General features: G+C 38.2%; 1 protein-coding gene and 1 gene segment (V, D, J or C); both read right to left on the bottom strand.

The window, feature by feature from the left end:
* Positions 1-21,814, bottom strand: part of LOC311030586 (uncharacterized protein) — a 331,387-nt gene that overhangs the window by 26,446 nt on the left and 283,127 nt on the right. Inside the window, exons 1-2 of one of the 8 annotated variants that reach the window (XM_084036435.1) lie at positions 9,374-9,432; positions 8,949-9,261 (exon numbers count right to left, since the gene is read on the bottom strand). The exons of the other annotated variants lie outside the window; for them this stretch is intronic. Of the exons in view, the coding sequence (XP_083892561.1) occupies positions 8,949-9,261; positions 9,374-9,422 (362 nt within the window). The 5' untranslated portion in view covers positions 9,423-9,432. Of the gene's footprint in view, positions 1-8,948; positions 9,262-9,373; positions 9,433-21,814 lie in introns of those variants that run through there. 8 annotated transcript variants of the gene reach the window in all.
* On the bottom strand, positions 3,855-8,906 carry LOC311030588 (immunoglobulin heavy constant mu-like). The segment is given in 7 exons: positions 8,169-8,906; positions 6,876-7,169; positions 6,398-6,715; positions 5,979-6,266; positions 5,498-5,824; positions 4,868-5,022; positions 3,855-4,053 (listed from the first exon to the last, which is right to left on the bottom strand).

Here is a 21,814-nt window from a genome sequence, read left to right as displayed (position 1 = left end):
ATGTCAAAGAAGAAAGCTTATGCTTGTATACCACAATCGTGTGGGCATTACCTTTTTCTTTATATTGTTTTGATAGCTTAGCACCTACATTATATTTAATCTTCTTAAATTTTTTTCAGTATGTGAAACATACAAACTGTGATACAAAGCATGACAAAAAAAAAAACTTTTCTTGAGGTGTTATAATTGTCCTTATTTTGCTGCTGAATAAAACAACAAAAATGAATTCTATGGATTCATGATTGCTATTTACCTTTCCACGAGTCCATTGAATATTACCTTTATGCACAGGGATTTGGGGAATTTATCTGATCTCTTCTTTTACTTGACGTCGGGCTTCAGTTCAGAAGTTTTTGTCACATGATGTATCACTGTGGCTGCTACCCCCGTAGTTGCACTGTAATATATCTCCATACAAAAACGCTACCGAGGACACTGGCTAGTGGGCATCACAACACACTAACGCTCTAACTTGTAACTTGCTGTAACAAGTGATGTTGGAGTATAAAGTGTCTGCAGTGCAAAAGTTCCCAGATGATGTTTTTTTAATTATTACTTATTTATTAATCTGATATTGTTGTTGAAAAGTGCTGCACAGATATAGCCTAATAATACAGATTAATTTTGCAGTAAAATTGTGGACAAATGACGAATAAATCGCCTTATTTGAATGAGAAATAAAACATAACATAAGATCATTAGGCTGTGATGGGACTATAAATATTTAATTCCTAGTTTTTAAGCATATCATCCAAAGGTTTGGTGAACCCAACGCATTGTAATTTTTAGTTTAATGCTGTCTCTTAGTATAGGGCCTATATTTAAAAATTATCGATTAAGTCTAGTTTTTTGTTTGGAGTGTCTCCTTTTTTTCTTCTTTTTTTTCAGGATAAAACCCAGAATGATTTTTCAGTAAACCAAATACAAAGTGCCACATGCTCAAGCCCTTCTGTAAGATCACGTTATTGTCAGTATTTATAAATCCATGCTTTTCATGTAAAACGTTTGTTGGTCACGTCTCACCTGTCTTCCGTATGAGAACTACATCTGATGCATCACTGTGGCCATCATTCTGCACTGTCATATAACTCCATAGAAACACTCCACCCTGCACACGCTGCTGTCATGACACACTAATGTGTGGCTTTTTTATTGGTGGTCAACACTGTCAAGTACACAAATGATACATGGTACATAATTATGTGTACATAATATAAGCACATAAATCTATGCAGGTGTTTACTGTTCTCATTCACATCTGTTCCAAGTTTTCACAAACCCTTTGCCACAAGATGGCAGTCTTCATTCACTTTTCTTCTGTTAACCAGCTGGCATTCTCACCATGTGTCCCTCCAAGATATAAAACCTCTTGTTGTTGCACTATCCTCGTTGCTGCTGTATTATTGTAAAGGACTAATACAGGTTTTTCTTATGTCATCTTAAATACTGTTCTCATTCATGTCTCTTCCAAGTTCTCACAAACCCTTTGCCACAAGATGGCAGTCTTCATTCACTTTTCTTCTGTTAACTAGCTGGCATTTTCACCATGTGTCCCTCCAAGATATAAAACCTCTTGTTGTTGCACTATCCTCGTTGCTGCTGTATTATTGTAAAGGACTAATACAGGTTTTTCTTATGTCATCTTAAATACTGTTCTCATTCATGTCTCTTCCAAGTTCTCACAAACCCTTTGCCACAAGATGGCAGTCTTCATTCACTTTTCTTCTGTTAACCAGCTGGCATTTTCACCATGTGTCCCTCCAAGATATAAAACCTCTTGTTGTTGCACTATCCTCTTTGCTGCTGTATTATTGTAAAGGACTAATACAGGTTTTTGTTATGTCATCTTAAATACTGTTCTCATTCATGTCTCTTCCAAGTTTTCACAAACCCTTTGCCACAAGATGGCAGTCTTCATTCACTTTTCTTCTGTTAACCAGCTGGCATTTTCACCATGTGTCCCTCCAAGATATAAAACCTCTTGTTGTTGCACTATCCTCTTTGCTGCTGTATTATTGTAAAGGACTAATACAGGTTTTTCTTATCTCATCTTAAATACTGTTGTTTGAAGGAGATGTTTGCAATATGAAATTATTATTATGACTTATTTTTCTTCCTAACACACGCTCCAAACAGCTTATTATACATAACTAAAACTACTAATTCCCCCCCTTGGCATTTGCATTAATCAAAGCAAATATTAAAAAAAAAAAATACAATCATCAATTTCCTAATAAATATTGTTTGTTTTTATACAAATAACCACTATATATATATATATATATTAGGGCTTTGACTTTTGCCCAAAAATCATATTCGAAGTTCGTTTGTTTATTAATATTAATATTCGAATATATTCGAATATTGGTTAATTATATTTTGACCATTAAATGCCTTCAGTAAGACCTATATGGTATGGTAAGTTGTATATGTTTTGTCCACCAGAGGGCAGTGTATCAGTCAAAGTCAATAGGCAGGCAACGATATTTGCTTTATTTATTTAAGGTCAGACACAAACTGTGTATGCATTCGGTTTCATCAAAATAAAGTCAAATAAGCCAGTCAGGCTAAACTGAAAAGACAAAATAAAGGCAGGCCTAAAAACAAACCCTCATCCTACCAGCCATTAACGGCCCATTAACAAATTGTTTCGCTCACATAAAGATCTGGCTGGCTGCAGTTTATTTGGCTACAGACTTTTTTAAGTTATTCGCAAAAAATACCAGGTGATTCACTTGTTCAGACATTATCGGGGCCGTCAGTGGCGACTGTTCGGCGGGGTTTGTTTGCCTATTTACGGGCAGTATTCTGGGCGGCGCGTATACGGTTCTCGGGACGGATATATATATATATATATATATATATATATAAAAGAGTACCAAAGAAGAATTTCTTCTGGGAAATTGTGTTTTGTTTTGTTTTTTTAGTCCAATTCTCCAGATCCCTCTTGATTTCATTAATTTATAAATATGAATTAATACATTTGGCTATTTGGAAAGGAAAATATCTTGCCCTTTAAAAGCTTCATGTCAAGCAATTATGTTGCACCTCACTTATCTACTTTGGATGCTATAAATATGTCTGGTGAGGTTTCCAACTCCTTTTGCAGTTTGCTTCCATTATGTTCTCGATAGCAGGAATAACGCTAATATGAAACTATCAATCTTCATGTTAATGATGAACGTACAACTCAGCATGAAATGATTTGATATCTATGTTAATTCATCTTGCTACCTCATGGTATTTCACAGATGTTTGTGTTGCCAGGGATGTGTCTGGATATGCACGTTAGCCACTTCTGGTATGCAAATATATGCGGTGAACGATGGGTTTCTTGTTTCGAGGAAGTTTATTTGTAGCTCTGACGGTTTCCATAAAATGTCACTTCTACAGGTGCGCTCCCTGAGGTGTAGCGAGAGAGGGGAAGTGACTGTCTAAAAATGATATGTTTAGAAACGCCAGGAAATCGAAAGACCTTCAGAACTTAACTGATAACAGACGTTTCTGGTATGCTGACTTGATGTGGTGTTGTATTAGATTTTCTTAGATTAAATGTGGTGTTGAAGTTTAACACAAGCATGTTATTACTTATATTCATATTCTCTTTAATGTGGCTGTCCACATCTTCTTAATTGTAAGTATCTATTGAATTAAAGGGAGGTACAAGATGAAACTATATATATATATATATATATATATATATATATATATATATATATATATATATATATATATATATATATATATACTTAACTACTACTAATATTTAATATATATATATATACACTTAACTTATATTTTGATGACCCTAAAAGTGTTCAAGACAAGTGATCAATAACTTCTTTATTCATATCAATGATTAAGAATTTTTATTTTTTTTACGGGTTACAGAGAAATCAATTACTTAGGTAATTATTTATATAAAACAATCATTTAATCAAGCACATATTATCATCTATTTACATGTTTTTATAACTCAATAAAAAACGACAAACATAAATGAAGATCTGCAGTCATCCATGCTGTGCATCCATTTCATCTTGGTCTCTTCATCTGGGAAACAAACAAACAAACGAACAATTAAATACCGTTTGGGCCAGCAATTTTGCTTCTGGGCAATTCTGTCAATTTAATGTTGGACTGAAGCAAATTGCATAAAATGGTTAATCCTCATTCACCAGGACATTGTAACTATGGTTTATTACTTAAACGTACTTCAAGATTGTGAAGATCTTTGTTTAATTCAATGAATATCAGTATGGTATTGAGCCATTTAAAACACACCAACCAGCACATTTTCTGTGGCTGGGGAGGCTCTTCACTCTGCTGCTGCTGCTAAATGTTGATCCGTCACATCTGTTCTATTTGGCCGTGCAAATAAACTTTGTTCACTGAAAGTGATGCAATTTTGCACCACTTTTCTGTGTCATTGTTTCAATCAAAATGTACACAATAAAGCTGTAATATAACAGGTTTGTTAAAGCGCGAGAGAAAGCAATTCACAAGCAAAGAAAGATTTGGTGTCAATACTTTTCAGACATGACAGTCTGATAGTCAATTACATATTTGTTTAATTAATAATAATAATAATTATAATATATATATATATATATATATATATATATATATATATATATATATATATATATATTATAATATATATATATATATATATTAGGTAAAATGTTTTTTCCTTCATGTGCAGCATTTTTCTTATTTACAAGACTAAGCATCATTTTATATTTTGTAATATACGTAGTCAAACTCATTTTCAGTCAATGTCTGAATACTCTATTATGTAATATGTTATATCAAGAATATTTAGTCCTTAATGCAACTGAAAGGCAGAGAAAGCCTACATGTTTACCTTGACCAGGCTGAATACCATGCTATAGAGCAAAGAGGATATAAAGAGGAATATGAAGGAGGAGGTTGTGGACCACAGGCTGTTGTACTCATCCTCCTCAATGTCATCATTTATGCAGTTCATAGCCAAATTCAGCTTTGACTCTGGAATAAAATCTGAGAGGAAGGTATAGGCAGTTAGGTGTGTGTGTATTTGTCAGTTTTTATTTATTTATTAACATAACACACATATGTCCTTTTCTCTCTTGAATAGTGCTCCGAAACTGGAATCAGGCATAAATCACTGATCACGTGGCCGTTAATCTATCTGAACAGTGCTTTATACTGCTGTGAGGTATCCCTGAAAACTACTCATACCAACTTTGTTTTAAAACAGTGAAATAATTCATAAACATGTAACAACAGTGTCTCCATGAAACATTTATTTGAAACAGTCAGCACACTTGACAAGCCGTTAGACAATGTAACAAAGACGGATGAAAACACAACATGATGACGAACAGAAGTAAATTGACGGTTGACATATTTTTTACAAGCACAAAGGCAGGTTCCCATGGCAGAGAGAACAGACGGACATAACAAGACATGAGCTCAAAACGCCACATTTAAAGCTGAATCTAATATTCCTTACTTTGACACGAGGTATGAGACACCTCCCGGGTTATTATAGCCACATTGCCACCAGCAGGCCAGACGTTGCAGGAGAACTTGTAGAAGTCGGTCCACTTTTTCTTGGTAGTGGTGTAAACACTTGTAACTGAGTAGCCTTGTTTGGTCTTCTGCGGGGGGAAGTTAATGCCATCAGAATAGTTGCTGGCGGCTTGTCCACTTTGTTCTGACCAGGCGATGTAGAAATCCTGCAGCACAGGACTCGAAACCAGACACACCATCGTGACCTCCGTTCCGTTGAGGTCCTCATTTGGAAGGATGTGGACAGTTACTTGTGGCACGATCCCATCTGAAAGAGAAACTAGGTTCACCAAGGAGGTTCATATTTAAGCTTTACATTTGCCGTACGTAGATTGTGATGTGTTTTGTGAGCGTAAATTATCTGCCTCCCCAGATTTACAGATGACTGTTGTACCATCAGTCGCTGTCACTCGGTAACATACCTTTTCTGTTGACAGTCAGCTCTTGAGTTATTGTTGTCAGATCTCCAGTGGCAGCACACCCCAAGTTTTTGACTCCCTGCCACTCTGATAAACCAAGAATCATCGTGCTGATTTTCCTGTCTTCAACAGTCTCTTCATTGATGTTGGCCGTCACATCTTGTCCATTGATTTTCCAACTGATTGTTCCACTGATCTGGTGCAGTCCGGACAAGATACATTGCAACTTTGCCTGTTGGTTGTTGAAAATTACTTTGGCAATTGGTTGATTCAGTGTCAATTTGATGGGAACTGCACAAAAGATAAGAGAGAAAACCAATTAGGTGCAACAGTAAAACTTTGTTATAGCCTACTGTATTATGAACAGTTTACTCTGAGTTACAGTACAACATAATTGTTTAATGTGTGTTGTAGCCCTTTACCTTTAGAGACAGTCCTTTTATATATGTTTTGTTGGTGCGTCACCTTACACGTGTAAACAGCGTCGCTGTCCCAGTCGCTGTTCTTGACCTTCAGGACACTGAATGCTGTATATGTGCTTTCCATTAATTCGGGGGTCCAATCAGTGGAGAAAGTTTGAGGGATTTCCCTCTTGGTGTTACGATCATATTTTGTCCATTCGACTGTCAGTTCTTGCGGTAGAAGCTCCTGGACTGTACACACTAGATCCTGATCATCACCACTTGGCAGTGCTAGCAAAGTTACCTTTGGTGGAGGCGCTATTGTTGGAGGCGCGTCGTCTAAGCATGTGGAAGAAAAAGGTTAAAGTTAAGTTGAGGTTAAACACGAGAAACAGAAATGATTTCTGAACATTTCAAGAATAACAAGATTAACAAGGTGATTCGTGTGGACTCAGACATACAAAGTGAGAGCCATGATGGTCAGTTAAAAATCACATACCTTTTTCCAATATCACACTTTGGGGGCCTCCAAGGTGAGTCACAGAACAGTTAAAAGGCTTTCTTGAATCCCAGTCTGATTTTGATAGATTGAGCAGACTGACTCCTGTGTATTTATTGCCTCTCATAATTGGAGGATATTGTGCAGAAGTCAGGGTGGTCCCACTGTTATCAGTCCACTGGAAAGTAAGACTTTCTGGGTAGAAGTCGTTTGCAAGACAACCAACAGTGATTGGACCTTCATTCGGAGGAGCACACTGAACCAAAGGGAACAGAGTCGGTGATGTAGTTGTTTCTGTGAAAGAGTTTTATAAGACAGAACATGTCAATGATGAAACTAAGAAATCATTTTAATGAATAATATGTCCTATTGATTATTTCTCCTTATCTGCTCAGCACACATATATAAACAAACTGGATCTGAATTTATACAATGTAATATTTTGTCAAAATATGTAAATTAATTAATTTAAAACATTATTTCCCCTGAGTTGCACCAAACCAAAGCTTTTTGTAATCATTATAACCAAGAGAATCAGCATCATTGTCTGGAACTATTTTTTCCAGGAACTATGCCAGGTTTATCTAAAACAATTAAATAATAATATTTCACAGTAACTAATAACGGAAGAAATTGTTAAATAATATTATGTCATGATAATATCAATGTGAAAATTATTATTTGTGGCACACTAGCAATTATGACTATTTCAAGTACAATTTCTTTGATATTAGTACATTTTTGATAATAGCACACAATTATACAACATTAGACCTGAGCATGTTAATACAATGGCTTCTGCCAACATTCATAATCAAAACCACTGCTTTGTTTTGTAGGCTAAAGTCCTCTTTTTACAATTTGTAATTATAAGTTAATTTATTATTTTAGTAAAAATAAAAAATAAACTAAAATAACAAATAAATAACTTGTTGGAAAGAATTACAAGTCACTTGACGTGATAGAAACTATAATATATCTACTACATACTATATGAAAGTCAAATGCCTTTGTTCAGTGTTCAGCTTTATCATTGAAACACATAGTGAACATGTATTTCACACAATAATGTGAATAAAAAGACTAACTTTCATCCATTGCCGGGCATTAAGTGGTAATGCCGAAGAATCCATTTTTAAAATGCTTTCTAAGAAACAGCTGCGTTAAAAAACATCTGTCTGCTCTGCTTTCTAGGTTGTACATTAAAGACCAGGAGCTAAACATCTCTAACACCAGATATCACGTTTATAAAATACAAATAAACTACAAATATAATGTTTCCATGTGACTTACCTGTAGATACTGTGACGGCAGTGCCCTGGCCCCAGTAGTCGAAATAAGCACAGTGTTGCATCTCCACTCACTGCTTCAACAAAAACCTGACGTAACAGAAAAATGCATGAAAACCTCAATAAGTGACTAAAAAAAACTAAGAAATCCTGATCAAAATAATACTCTGGTTTTATCATGTCCGCATATGTTTTGTTCTGATTCTTAATCAGTTGTTAAAGTTAATATTTACTGGATGACATTTCCATCTGCGCACTGACTGTGACTTTAGATTACAAATTAATTTACGTTTAATTACAAATCTCCTTGTTAAACATGATCAACAGAGTAGTTACCTCATGTTCAAATGAGAAACATTCTGTCATGTCCTGTTTTTCATCACAAGAATGGGAGATTGTAAGATTGTTGCTCTTAGGTTTTTGTATGGATCTATATCTCAGTGCCCACCCCAAACCGTCACAATGATAAACCCTAATACAAAAACCAAACGCTCTTTTCTGCACTGGGTATTGTTAGCAGAGGGTAAGAATAAAACAAAACCTATCAACTAAACTATATTTAATAATGTATCTATAAGCTACTAATTTGCATTTTTTAAATCAATCCACATTCATCCATTCACACAGATATTTTTTTTAATTATTTTACCTGTGATTAATAGAGCATGACGTGACTTATGGGTGTTTAAATGAGAAATTACTCCAATGTTATTTATTTTTTTAAATAACTCTACCAGTGACATCTGCAGGGGTTTTTGTACAGCTTTGTGGCTTCCTGTATCACTGTGATGCTCGGGCACAAAAATAAACAGCAGAGTCTTCAGTCCTCAGACTGTTCATCTGCAGATACACCTGGTCCACGTCGTTGTCTCTGGAGATGGTGAAGCGATCCTTGACTGAGGTCGAATACGTTTTGGTGCTTCCACCCGGAGCAGAAATAAAGGAAATCCACTCCAGTCCTTTCCCTTCAGCTTGTCTTACCCAGCCAATATCAGCACTGCTATCTGATATCCCTGCATATGTACAGGTCAGTTTGTGGGATTCTCCAGGTCGCTTCACCACCGGTTCAGACTCAGTCAGAGTCTGACTGGAAACACCTTGAGACAAAAGCAGTTAAATCACCACAGAGCCACACAAAGTCGATACTCATAATGTGAGATATTTTTCTAACTAAATTATCACCAAGAGAATAATAGTGACAACGTTCACCTGCCCAGCAGATAGCTAAAATCAGCAGTCCTGTCCTACAGTCCATCATGTTACGCCGTGTTCACCGTTCTCTGGCCTCCTCTGTGCTGTCGGATAAGTACAGGTGGAGGATCTCTGAGTTTTGCATTGACTCCTCCTCACAGTGAGCAGAGAACCAGAATGCACCTGGCTTTCAGTGTATTGTTTGGTGAAACTGGTGAATCTGTGTTCTGGCATCATGCCTCCAAGTCCTCCAACTGATATAAAGTTTGAAGTAAATCATGTTTTACTTCGACTTGCACAAAATGTACAACACCACAACCACATTTCTGGCATTTCTTTGAATAAAACATCAACATTTTAGTTTTAGTTCAGAAGTCTGACACATTTACCAACAATATTTAGTTAAAGAATATTAATTTTGCTGTCTCATTGCCCCCTGTAAGCATATATGGCTGCAGATTAGCTAATTTTTGTAAATTGCTTTACTGTCATCTCACGTTTTACTATCCACCAACATTTTAAATAGCTTTATTTTAGATCATGGATAGTTCATCTCTCTACTCCAGCTCTGATCCAGCCTCTTCTTTTCAAAAAGATTTCTTATATTTCATGGTGTGTTCTTGTGAGTGTGACATGGGTAATGTAATGTTAAATCATGCTTTGATAATGGAAAGAACACTGTCTATAACTGTGAGGGAAGAGAGAACAAACGTGTGGTCACGAGGTTGATATGTCTACTTTACATTTCTATGGTTTAAAGGGCTTTGTAGATGGAAACCTGGATGTCATTAATGTCACTTTGCTGTTTGTTGTCAGTGAAGGTTTTTGTGCAGCTGCTCCACTGTGTTCAGTCACTGTGCTATCACGAGCACAGTAGTAAACAGCAGAATCCTCTGCTGTCAGGCTATTGACCTGGAGGTACTGGGTGCTGCTGGGAACATCTTCAGTCATGATGAAACGGGTTTGAAAGGAGCTGCCATAGCTTGCAGAGTTTGTGCCTGTGTCCATCCACCCAATCCACTCCAGACCTTTCCCTGGCCTCTGTCGTATCCAGTTAATATCGTAGCTTGTCATGCTGTAACCAGATATAACACATGACATCTTCACTGTCTCTGCAGGTCTTTTCACCTCAGAGGGAGACTGGTCCAGTTTGATCTCACTCCAAACTCCTGCAAGTACAAATAGATTCATCCAACACGCTTATCACAGGTAAGAAAGAAAAGATTGTCTTTGTGTTTTAAAGCAGAAATTATCCTTACCATGATGGAAACTATAAAAAATAAACTCCAAGATATCATATTTTCCATTTCTTAATAAACACTGCAATCCAGTGTTTTGATCTGAATGTTTGTTAGATTATCCAGTTGTTCTGTTGTGAGTGATATGTGAGCGGTTCATGGCGTTATTATAAGGAAGGAAGATTTTGCATGGACCGCCCTCTACAGGTTTAAAAATAGAAGATGGAAAGCAGATGTAATTACATATTATTTGAGTTTTCGAAGTGCAGCGACAATGGAAAATTACCAAATACCTGGCAACTATTTGGATTGTAAAATACAGTAGGATGCTTCTTGTTTAAGTGGATTTTTTTTTTTTTTTCGGTTGAATTCTTGCCTTGAAATCTTGAATAAGCAGATGACAGTTTCATTTTTCAAATGTACATACTTTTGAATGGATACAAATTTTCTATATTTTACAATATTTGGTTTTGCCAATTGTTCGGCTAACTGCCTAAATCTTTGCATGAAAGCGGAATTATTCCTCTTCTCTAAAAATCTAAATACAAATTGTAACACCCTTTAGTTTGAGTTTTGTAGATGTATTTCCTTTATTTCACCAGCAGGGTGCGTATTCCACACACGCAAGCGCCGCTCACTCTCGTAGTTCCTTGTATCCCCTGCTTGTTTTTTTTCCTTCACTGATGCCGATGAGGACAGACACACTAGCCGAGAAGAGAGCTTGCTAATGTTAATAGCTAGACTAAACGTGGTTAAAACTTTATTTTGTCTTGAGTTATTGATCCGTGAGGTATCCACAATCCGTGAGGAGTTTTTTTTGGAGCACCGGACATTACCGTGTTGTTGTGTTTTGTCGAGGAAAAACTCCGGTGAGTAGCAACAATTAGCGCTCAGCATAGCATGCTAGCGGATGCCGACCACGGCTAATGCTAACTCATTTCATGAATAAGTCCTTAGTATGTGTCGATATGTTTCTGAGAAATTGTTCAAAACCACCCGGAGGTATGTAAGAGTGTGTATTTGAGTTGAGAATGTGGTTAATGTTGTATTTCTGTGTGGAAGTTATCAGTGCTAATCGAGCTATATTGCTATTTGCCTCGTGCTATGGCTAAAATGCTAGTTAATGCTAAACAGCTAACCAAGCTGGTTTTGCGAGCTGAAACACGTGCAGCTGTGTGCATTTGAGTTAGTGAGGGACAGTAATTCGGTTAATCATTCTTAAACATGATTGATATGTGGTTTAATTCATATTTTATGTGCACTCTGCGGTGGTTAAAGCTAAAAACAGTTAAAAACATTTCATATTACACACTTTTATGTCTGTTGGCTGTTAAAAATTCATTTTATAGCTGTATATGAAACATTGTCAATGTGAATAGTCAAGTTCATTGATTTAAGATTTAAAAAGAGAATAAATACTGTGCAGTTGATTTAGATAAATGTAAAAAAAGAGAAAGAGATTAACAATAGATATAAAACTGCTGCTCTATGCAGGTTGGTTTTATTTTGGTGTATGAAACGATTCTGATGGCGAGCCAGAGCCCAAACCCGAGGAACGTGGAGCAGGACACCGGCTTACATGCGTGGAGGGTGTGACGTTGGAACAGCTCATCGTCGATCTGGAGAAAGCATCTATCACACTAGGGGTGGGCGGTATGAGCAAAATCTTATATCACGGTATGAATAATTTCATATCACGGTAACGGTATATATCACGGTATGGTTTTCCCCCTGTAAATTCTATTAATGGCTTAAAATAACCATACTGTCGCATTCGATCATTTTCCTTTTATTTTTATTTGCTCACAGCAGCATAACATTATTTTAAAGAAAATATAATAATATAATAAATAATAAGCCACAAAGAATGTGCAAATGTCTGGTAAATATTTGAACTCCAGCTTTAACTTTAACTAACTACAAATAACAAAACAATAACAAAAAAAGTATTTTCAAGTTTTACACAAGGTAACGTGCATACAACTGTTCACAGCAGTATCACAGCATCTCCGAAATCTTCTGAAGGACACTGTCACTAGTGTGCAAATGTCTGGCAATTGCGTATAGCAATTACAGATTGTGTGCAAGAAACACCAGCTGATTAACTCTCTCTGGTTTCAGTGCTTATCTGCGGCAAGTTATAATGTTACCACTTGTGCTAAAAGCACGCTCTGATGGGGCACGTGTGGCTTGAATGCACAAGTATTTCTTTGCCAGGCTTGCCACTTGTGGAAAATTGGCCTCGTGCTGCCTCCACCATTCCAGGGGGTTGGTCTCCCCATCAGCCTCCACTGTTTGAAGGTACCTGTTAAGCTCCAGTTCAATGGACTGTCTGCCTGACTGAGGGACAGTTTTGTCTTGGCGTGATGCAATCTTGAAGAAGATGCCCAAACTCCTCTTCTTCTTAGCAGGATTCTCTGGCACCTCTGTGGCAGCTTAAGCTGGTGGTATGGAGTCTCCCCCTGGGCCTGCAGACATTTCCTGTTCAGCCACCAGACTCTCTATCTCTGCAGCAGCTGTGGTCTTTATGTAGTCCACCTTCTCTGGCTTTATGTAGGTGATTTTGAAGCGAGGGTCGAGAAGGGAAGCCATTTCAAGCAGTTCCTGGGTGGATGGGTCAGCATATTTTTCATCCAGGTACTTCAGAATGCTTGCTTTGATTTTCTTGGTGAGATCAACGTCTTCATCCTGTGGCTTAAGAACTTGCTCACTGAAAAGATGGAGCACAGGTTTTAAATATGAGACACTCACATACTGCTCGCCGGACAAGGCATCTGAAGGCAATGAGAGGGCTCAACGCTTTGCTAACAGATTCCAGTACATCAATGTCCTGCCATGTCAGAACCAGATGCCTGGTCTTCCTGTCAGCTCGAAGTACTTGTGTCAGAGCTTTCTCCTGCTCTAGGATTCTTTCAATCATTTGTTGTCGAGAGCCCCATCTTAATGGGGTCTCTGTTATGAGCTGGTGAGCAGGCAAGCCCAGCTCTGCCTGAGCAGTGGCCAGCTCATGCTTCCTTTTCCAGGAATTGCAGAAGGCACTCACAACTTTTTTGCAGACCCCAATGGCATGTTCTACTTGTGGCTCTTTCACACTTCTTTCTGTTTACAATAAACACAGAGGAGAAATGTATATGGTAAATTGTTGACAGATGCTGACAATTATTACACTTAAGGACAAGCGGCAAGCATTATCATTTTGCAATTGCAATTATGTATATATTAATTAATAATCATAACTATTGTACATTTTTGACTGAGGATAACTTTATTTTTGAGGCTTAGGTGTCACTTAATTTTAACAAACTGTCTTTCTGGAAAAGTGTTTATTTTTATTTCTTTTCAAAAATGTGAAATCTTTCAAACACCTTTACAACTGTTCAACATAGTCCAGGTTACATAACATGGCTTCATAATAATACTGACCCCTGGAGACCAATTATTGTAAATGCCAAGGTATACAAATACCACAGTGCAGTATCTTATAACTAGTTGGGGTAAAACAACAGAGAGGTATTTGTCATTGAATAATATCCAATTAAAATCCAACATGATTACCAGTCACGTACGTTTACATGCATACTCACTGATTGCCAAATGAAGACGGTGTCCAGTCGTTCAGCTGGAGTGCTTTGACGTTGTTGGTGGCGTTATCTGTGGCGTTATCTGTGGTTACGCAGACAAGTTTTGTTTTTGATGCGGCGGGTGCGTCACACATCTTTTGGCTTTCGTAAAACTGCTTTGCATGTTTGAGCTTTAGGTGGTGGAATAGGTTACTGGTGTTTCCACCTCCAGCAGCAACCGTCGCGCGACACTCTTTGCAGACTATCACTTTCTGTTCACTGTCGGATTTTCTAAATCCGAAAAACTTCCATGCAACCGACATAGCGCCCTTTTTTGGAATGAGTTCCTCCTCCTCTTCGTCATGGGTGGGTCGGGCACTATCTATGGGTCGGGCTGCCTCTGTTTCCCTCTGACGCTCGCTCTCTGCCTCCGAGTCCGCCATGATTGTTGTCACTGGCAAAGCTGTTTCTTCTTCGTCGTGCTCATGCAACCACGCCAAGCAGTCTGCTGCAATGGCTGCAGTGCCCCTTGTGTCGAGGCGGTGTAATTACAGTGACTCAGAGAGATGCCGCAGACATCTGCTCTTTCTTTTTTTTGTAAAGAATGACTGACCAACCGAGACTCTTGGCGTATATCGTCGTTAGCCTTGTTATAGCGTATTTGTTTACTTTCCGGCTTTAAACATCCACAATTTTTCAGAACTTGGTGTTTTATTTCTTTGTGCAAAAGCGACAAGTTGCAAACAATAAAACGAGGTGAAAACAATAAAAGCAGCCTTTTAAAAGTTTAAATGGTGGTGTTTATGAGTGGAAACCGGATAGCGGTCTCCAGCGGATGTAGATAGCGGACCAATCACAGCCGATGCCGCTGCGTTGGTGTTGCGTCGCCTCGACGCGCGTCTAGGATTTTTGGGAGGTGCACGTCAGGCCCTTGCGTCGAACGCAAGGGGGGTCCGCAAGGACGTAAGGGGTCCGCCAGCCCCCTTGCGTTGCGTCGCCTCGACGCGCGTCTAGGATTTTTGGGAGGTGCACGTCAGGCCCTTGCGTCGAACGCAAGGGGGGTCCGCAAGGACGTAAGGGGTCCGCCAGCCCCCTTGCGTTGCGTCGCCTCGACGCGCGTCTAGGATTTTTGGGAGGTGCACGTCAGGCCCTTGCGTCGAACGCAAGGGGGGTCCGCAAGGACGTAAGGGGTCCGCCAGCCCCCTTGCGTTGCGTCGCCTCGACGCGCGTCTAGGATTTTTGGGAGGTGCACGTCAGGCCCTTGCGTCGAACGCAAGGGGGGTCCGCAAGGACGTAAGGGGTCGGCCAGCCCCCTTGCGTTGTGTTGACGCGGAAGCATAACTTGGGCTTTAAAAAATGTTCAAATACAAAACCTCAAATTCTTCCAGTGACAATTTTTTTGTGTTTTGATTATTTTGCCAGGTTTTCATAGGTTTCTGGACACATTTTGTCCGCGTGATAGCATCACAACTGTGTTTAGTTTAGTTGTGTTGCGTAGTTGAGATCAAACTGAAGGCCCAGTTTGAGGATGGCTGTGTTTCGTCTGAGAAGGCCATAAGTAACTTTCCACGCATACGCGGTTCGATCATTTCTTATTTTTAAAATTGTACTTTTACAATGTGTGTGTGGGGCTGAGTCACATGGTTGCTGAGTATTTGTGCAGGTCTGTTGGTGGTTTGTATCACTGTGGGGCTGACGGACACAGTAATACACAGATGTGTCCTCAGGCTGCAGATTCGTTCCTTTTAGAGTCACTGTTCGAGCAGAAGTGTCTCTGCTGTAGCTGAACTTGTTCTTCACATGTTAAACACCAACATTGGTCTAATTGAGCCATAAGAGTCTGTTCAGTGTGTTTATATGTGCAGGGTGAAAACATGCCTAGAAATCATATTTTAATTTAATGACACACTTAATTGTAATATTTTAATAAAGAGTCCCCGTATTTACAGAAATAAAAAAGAAAATATATTAGCTTTGCCTTAAACTGTCAATGTTTATTTTGTGTATTCTATCTATATACAGTGGGTACGGAAAGTATTCAGACCCCTTTAAATTTTTCACTCTTTGTTTCATTGCAGCCATTTGCTTAAATCAAAAAAGTTAATTTTATTTCTCATTAATGTACACTCAGCACCCCATCTTGACAGAAAAAAAACAGAAATGTAGAAATTTTTTCAAATTTATTAAAAAAGAAAAACTGAAATATCACTTGGTCATAAGTATTCAGACCCTTTGCTCAGTATTGAGTAGAAGCCCCCTTTTGAGCTAGTACAGCCATGAGTCTTCTTGGGAATGATGTTCCCAGGTGTGAAGTTTTTCACACCTGGATTTCGGGATCCTCTGCCATTCTTCCTTGCAGATCCTCTCCAGTTCTGTCAGGTTGGATGGTGGACAGCCATTTTCAGGTCTCTCCAGAGATGCTCAATTGGGTTTAGGTCAGGGCTCTGGCTGGGCCAGTCAAGAATGGTCACAGAGTTGTTCTGAAGCCACTCCTTTGTTATTTTAGCTGTGTGCTTAGGGTCATTGTCTTGTTGGATGGTGAACCTTCGGCCCAGTCTGAGGCCCTGAGCACGCTGGAAGAGGTTTTCTTCCAGGATCTCTCTGTACTTGGCCGCATTCATCTTTCCTTCAATTGCAACCAGTCGTCCTGTCCCTGCAGCTGAAAAACACCCCCATAGCATGATGCTGCCACCACCATGTTTCACTGTTGGGATTGTATTGGGCAGGTGATGAGCAGTGCCTGGTTTTCTCCACACATACCGCTTAGAATTAACGCCAAAAAGTTCAATCTTAGTCTCATCAGACCAGAGAATCTTATTTCTCATAGTCTGGGAGTCCTTCATGTGTTTTTTGGCAAACTCTATGCAGGTTTTCATATGTCTTGCACTGAGGAGAGGCTTCTGTTGGGCCACTCTGCCATAAAGCCCCGACTGGTGGAGGGCTGCAGTGATAGTTGACTTTGTGGAACTTTCTCCCATCTCCCTACTGCATCTCTGGAGCTCAGCCACAGTGATCTTTGGGTTCTTCTTTACCTCTCTCACCAAGGCTCTTCTCCCACGATTGCTCAGTTTGGCTGGACGGCCAGGTCTAGGAAGAGTTGTGGTCGTCCCAAACTTCTTCCATTTAATGATTATGGAGGCCACTGTGCTCTTAGGAACCTTGGGTGCTGCAGAAATGCTTTTGTCTTGGCCAGATCTGTGAAATTCTTTGTCTTGGCCAGATCTGTGCCTTGCCACAATTCTGTCTCTGAGCTCCTTGGGCAGTTCCTTTGACCTCATGATTCTCATTTGCCCTGACATGCACTGTGAGCTGTAAGGTCTTATATAGACAGGCGTGTGCCTTTCCTAATCAAGTCCAATCAGTTCAATTAAACACAGCTGGACTCCAATGAAGGAGCAGAACCATCTCAAGGAGGATCAGAAGAAATGGACAGCATGTGAGTTAAATATGAGTGTCACAGCAAAGGGTCTGAATACTTATGACCATGTGATATTTCAGTTTTTCTTTTTTAATAGATTTGCAAAAATTTCTACATTTCTGTTTTTTTCTGTCAAGATGGGGTGCTGAGTGTACATTAATGAGAAATAAAATTAACTTTTTTGATTTAAGCAAATGGCTGCAATGAAACAAAGAGTGAAACATTTGAAGGGGTCTGAATACTTTCCGTACCCACTGTAATTGTTATTTAAAAAACATGAAATGCATGAGTTCAGCTTTTTTGTAATTATTGCATTCTTGATTTCTTTGCTGACTTTCTGACTTTATTTGCTGTAAACAGAAATGCAGAGACAGCAGCCAGGATCATGTTAATGGTGGGTCATTCCGTGTCATTTCATCAAATTTCTGAAAATCTTCCCACCTGACCATCTCAGAATGTCCTGAAAAAATTCAAGTACAAAGACACACTTGTTAATAGGACAAATCCAAAATATTAAGTCTCTACTGTCAATAGTTTTCTCATGAAACATCATTGAATGAAGGGTAGTTTAGACGGTTTTTGGCATCATACTCTGAAAAGCCATTTTTAAACAGCAATATCTAGAAAACTATCTCACCTGTGGCCTTCAAATTTTTTACAGAGTATATATGTTACTAATAGCCTCCAGACATGGAATATCAGGGATGTAGCTCAATGATAACCTAGTATGGTAGGTACTTAAAATTAGGCTTTTTGAAATAAAATAGTACATTTGAAGAGTGGCTGAGCTCCCATTTTTACAGATAAAAGACTTCTATCACTTCTGCCTCTATATCTGGTGTTAGCTTAAACAATCTACAAAATATGGTTTCTCTTAGATTATTATTTTTACAGATATTAAGGCTCAAAAATGGAAGTAAACACATCTTTGCCCAACTTCAGAGTCATATTCCAAAAAACTGACAACACGTATCAGATCCAAACTTACTTTTTTTGAAAGATCATATTCTTGTTAAAATCATATTTAAAAATTGGGAGGGTGTTTTGCCTCAATTTGTCGCAGTGATTTTTTAAAATCCTGATATTGGTGGGGTTTTTGTGGCCGTTTTTGGTACTGCATGTCTTATTATCCTACAAGTAAACATCACAGGAGGGCAATTCAAATGTGTTTTTTACCATTTACCAAAGACTTACATGTGACTAAATGCTACTGATAAATTTAGCCTCACGAAAACATTAAAATGTAGCACAGTTGTAGTTACAGAGGCAATAAGTCCTTAGATGTGAGTTGAACATGCTGAAAGCAGCTTTTAATGTCTTATGAACAAATATAGCATAATATTGAAGACTGTACATTTTGTCATACTTTAAGTATATAAATTACACAACTAAATCAAATAATAATCTTAATTTGAGCATAAAGATTTTACATTACAGTAGAAAAGTCTCCAAAGTTTGATATTGAATAGCAGTTTGTCTCTATGCTCACTATGAGACAATATGTGAGTTATGATCAGAAATGGTGGATAGGAAGTATCAGATGTTTCCGATCAAGATGAAGATGTACTGGTTCAGTTCATGCACCCACATGGCCCTGCCAAGAGTTTCTACTGGCCAAGAAGAGAAGATGTGCAATGTCCCACTGCAGCATAGAATTGCAAGATTTGACGTTCCCTCTACAGAAACTGGGCGCATGTATGCCATCAAAAAAGATGAGCACAACAGAGCAGAGATGTACATTAGACAATTTGTAAAGTGACTGACAAATTAATGTGACGAAGGAATTGGATCTAAAAGATGAAAAATGTGTGATTGCTCACATTGAGCATAGAGACAAACTGTTATTCAATATCAAACTTTGGAGACTTTTGTACTGTAATGTAAAATCTTATGCTCAAATTAAGATTATTATTTGATTTGGTTGTGGTATTTGTACATTTTGTCATACTTTAAGTATATAGTCTTCAATATTATGTTATTTTTGTTCATGGTTTAAGACATTAAAAGCTGCTTTCACCATGTTTAACTCACATTCAAGGACTTATTGCCTCTGTAACTACAACTGTGCTACATTTTAATGTTTTCGTAAGGCTAAATTTATCAGTAGCATTTAGGCACATGTAAGTCTTTGGTAAATGGTAAAAAACACAATTGAATTGCCCTCCTGTGATGTTTACTGGTAGGCTATTAGGACATGCAGTACCAAAACCAGCCACAAAAACCCCACCAATATCAGGATTTTAAAAAATCACTGCCACAAAATGAGGCAAAACACCCTCCTGATTTTTTATATGATTTTAACAAGAATATGATCTTTCAAAAAAAGTAAGTTTGGACCTGATAGGTGTTGTCCGTTTTTTGGAATATGACTCTGAAGTTGGGCAAAGATGTGTTAACTCCCATTTTTGAGCCTTAATATCTGTGAAACTAATAATCTAAGAGAGGCCATATTTTGTAGAATGTTTAAGCTAACACCAGAGATAGAGGCAGAAGTGATAGAAGTCTTTTATCTGTAAAAATGGGTGCTCAGCCACTCTTCAAATGTACTACTTTATTTCAACAAGCCTCATTTTAAGTACCTACCATACTAGGTTATCATTGAGCTAAACCCCTGATATTTCATGTCTGGAGGCTATTAGTAACAGATATACAGTGTAGAAATTTTGAAGGCCACAGGTGAGATAGTTTTCCAGATAATGCCATTTAAATATGGCTTTTCAGAGTATGATGCCAAAAATCGTCTAAACTACCCTTCATTCAATGATGTTTCATGAGGAAACTGTTGACAGTAGAGACCTAATATTTTGGATTTGTCCTATTAACAAGTGCGTCTTTGTACTCAAATTTTTTCAGGACATTCTGAGATGGTCAGGTGGGAGGCAATTGATGAAATGACACGGAATGACCCTGGTATGAAACTTAAGTTAACTTCAGCGATGCTGCTGGTTTGCAGCTTTGCATGAAATATTTTTGATGGTTTCATTGATTGCAGATGTGCACAGCTGCTCAGGAACTGAAACTTGTTGTTTTCAATTGGTTTGTATTATCGAGCAATATGATTATTATTATTTTATCAGTATCTTATTCTCTCATTAAAAAATGTATCTCTGAAGCCAGTCATACATCAGTGGTACTCAAATGTTTGTGTTTTATCATTTTGAATTTCAGTATTAAAGTATGAAGTTTAATTTCAGCAACCACTTTGGTGAGCAGTCTTTAGCCCTTTTATGAACATGTAATCTTGTAATTATATTTAATGTTTTTTAATAATATTTATTAATACAATTTTTAATGTGAATGAAAAATACTTTGAATCTATCAGCCCAGTAAGAATGAGTGCTGTAGGATTTTGTACAGCTGCTCCACCAACTCCAGTCACTGTGATTGTCGAGCACAATAATAAACAGCAGAATCTTCCGTCTTCAGAGTGTTCATCTGCAGATACAGCTGCTTGATGTTGTTGTTTCTGGAGATGGTAAACCGGCCTCGAACTGACTGAGGGTAGTAGGTGCTGCCACTGTTATGTGTTATAGTTGCGATCCACTCCAGTCCTTTTCCAGGAGCCTGTCTGATCCAAGCCATCCAGTAGTTACTAACGTCTAACCCAGAGGCTGTACAGGTCAGTCTGTGAGATTCTCCAGGTCTTTTGACCACTGGTTCAGATTGTGTCAGAGTCTGACCATCAACACCTAAAACAAACATAAAACATGTGAAATATGTCAGTGACACAAAAGGAAACTTTGTCAAATCAAGACTCGTGACAATGTTCACCTGCCCAGCAGACAGTTAGAAGCAGCAGTCCTGTCCTGTAGTCCATCATGTTGAACTGTGTGTCCACTGTCCTCTGTCCTCTCTGCAGTCACATAAGTAGAGGTGGAAGACATCCCAGGTTTGCATCGACTCCTCCTCACAAACAGTCACAACCAGATTCAACTGGTAACTTGTGCTTTGCTGTATTTGTCCCTCAGTTTTGGAATCAGAGGAGCAATTAAACAGTGTCATCTTTTCAATCTCTCTTCAAAACTCATTTTTCCGATTATGGCTTTCTCCTAATTGACCATATTTTATGTGTTTTACAGAAACTGATTGTATCTCTTACAACTTATTTTGTTTGACTTTTTAACCTTAAGTTATTATTATTGTTATTTGAATGTGGTCACTTGGTGACCTTGTTATTTATATCTGTGTGTTTCCACTTAAATATGTGAAGATATTTCATTGTTTTCCATATATTAAGTAGTGG

This window comes from Eutrigla gurnardus (genome assembly GCF_963514095.1).
Source record: "Eutrigla gurnardus genome assembly, chromosome: 20".
Classification (NCBI taxonomy): domain Eukaryota; kingdom Metazoa; phylum Chordata; class Actinopteri; order Perciformes; family Triglidae; genus Eutrigla; species Eutrigla gurnardus.
The sequence above is the reverse complement of the archived record's forward strand: the minus strand, read 5'-3'. Positions and strand labels throughout refer to the sequence as shown.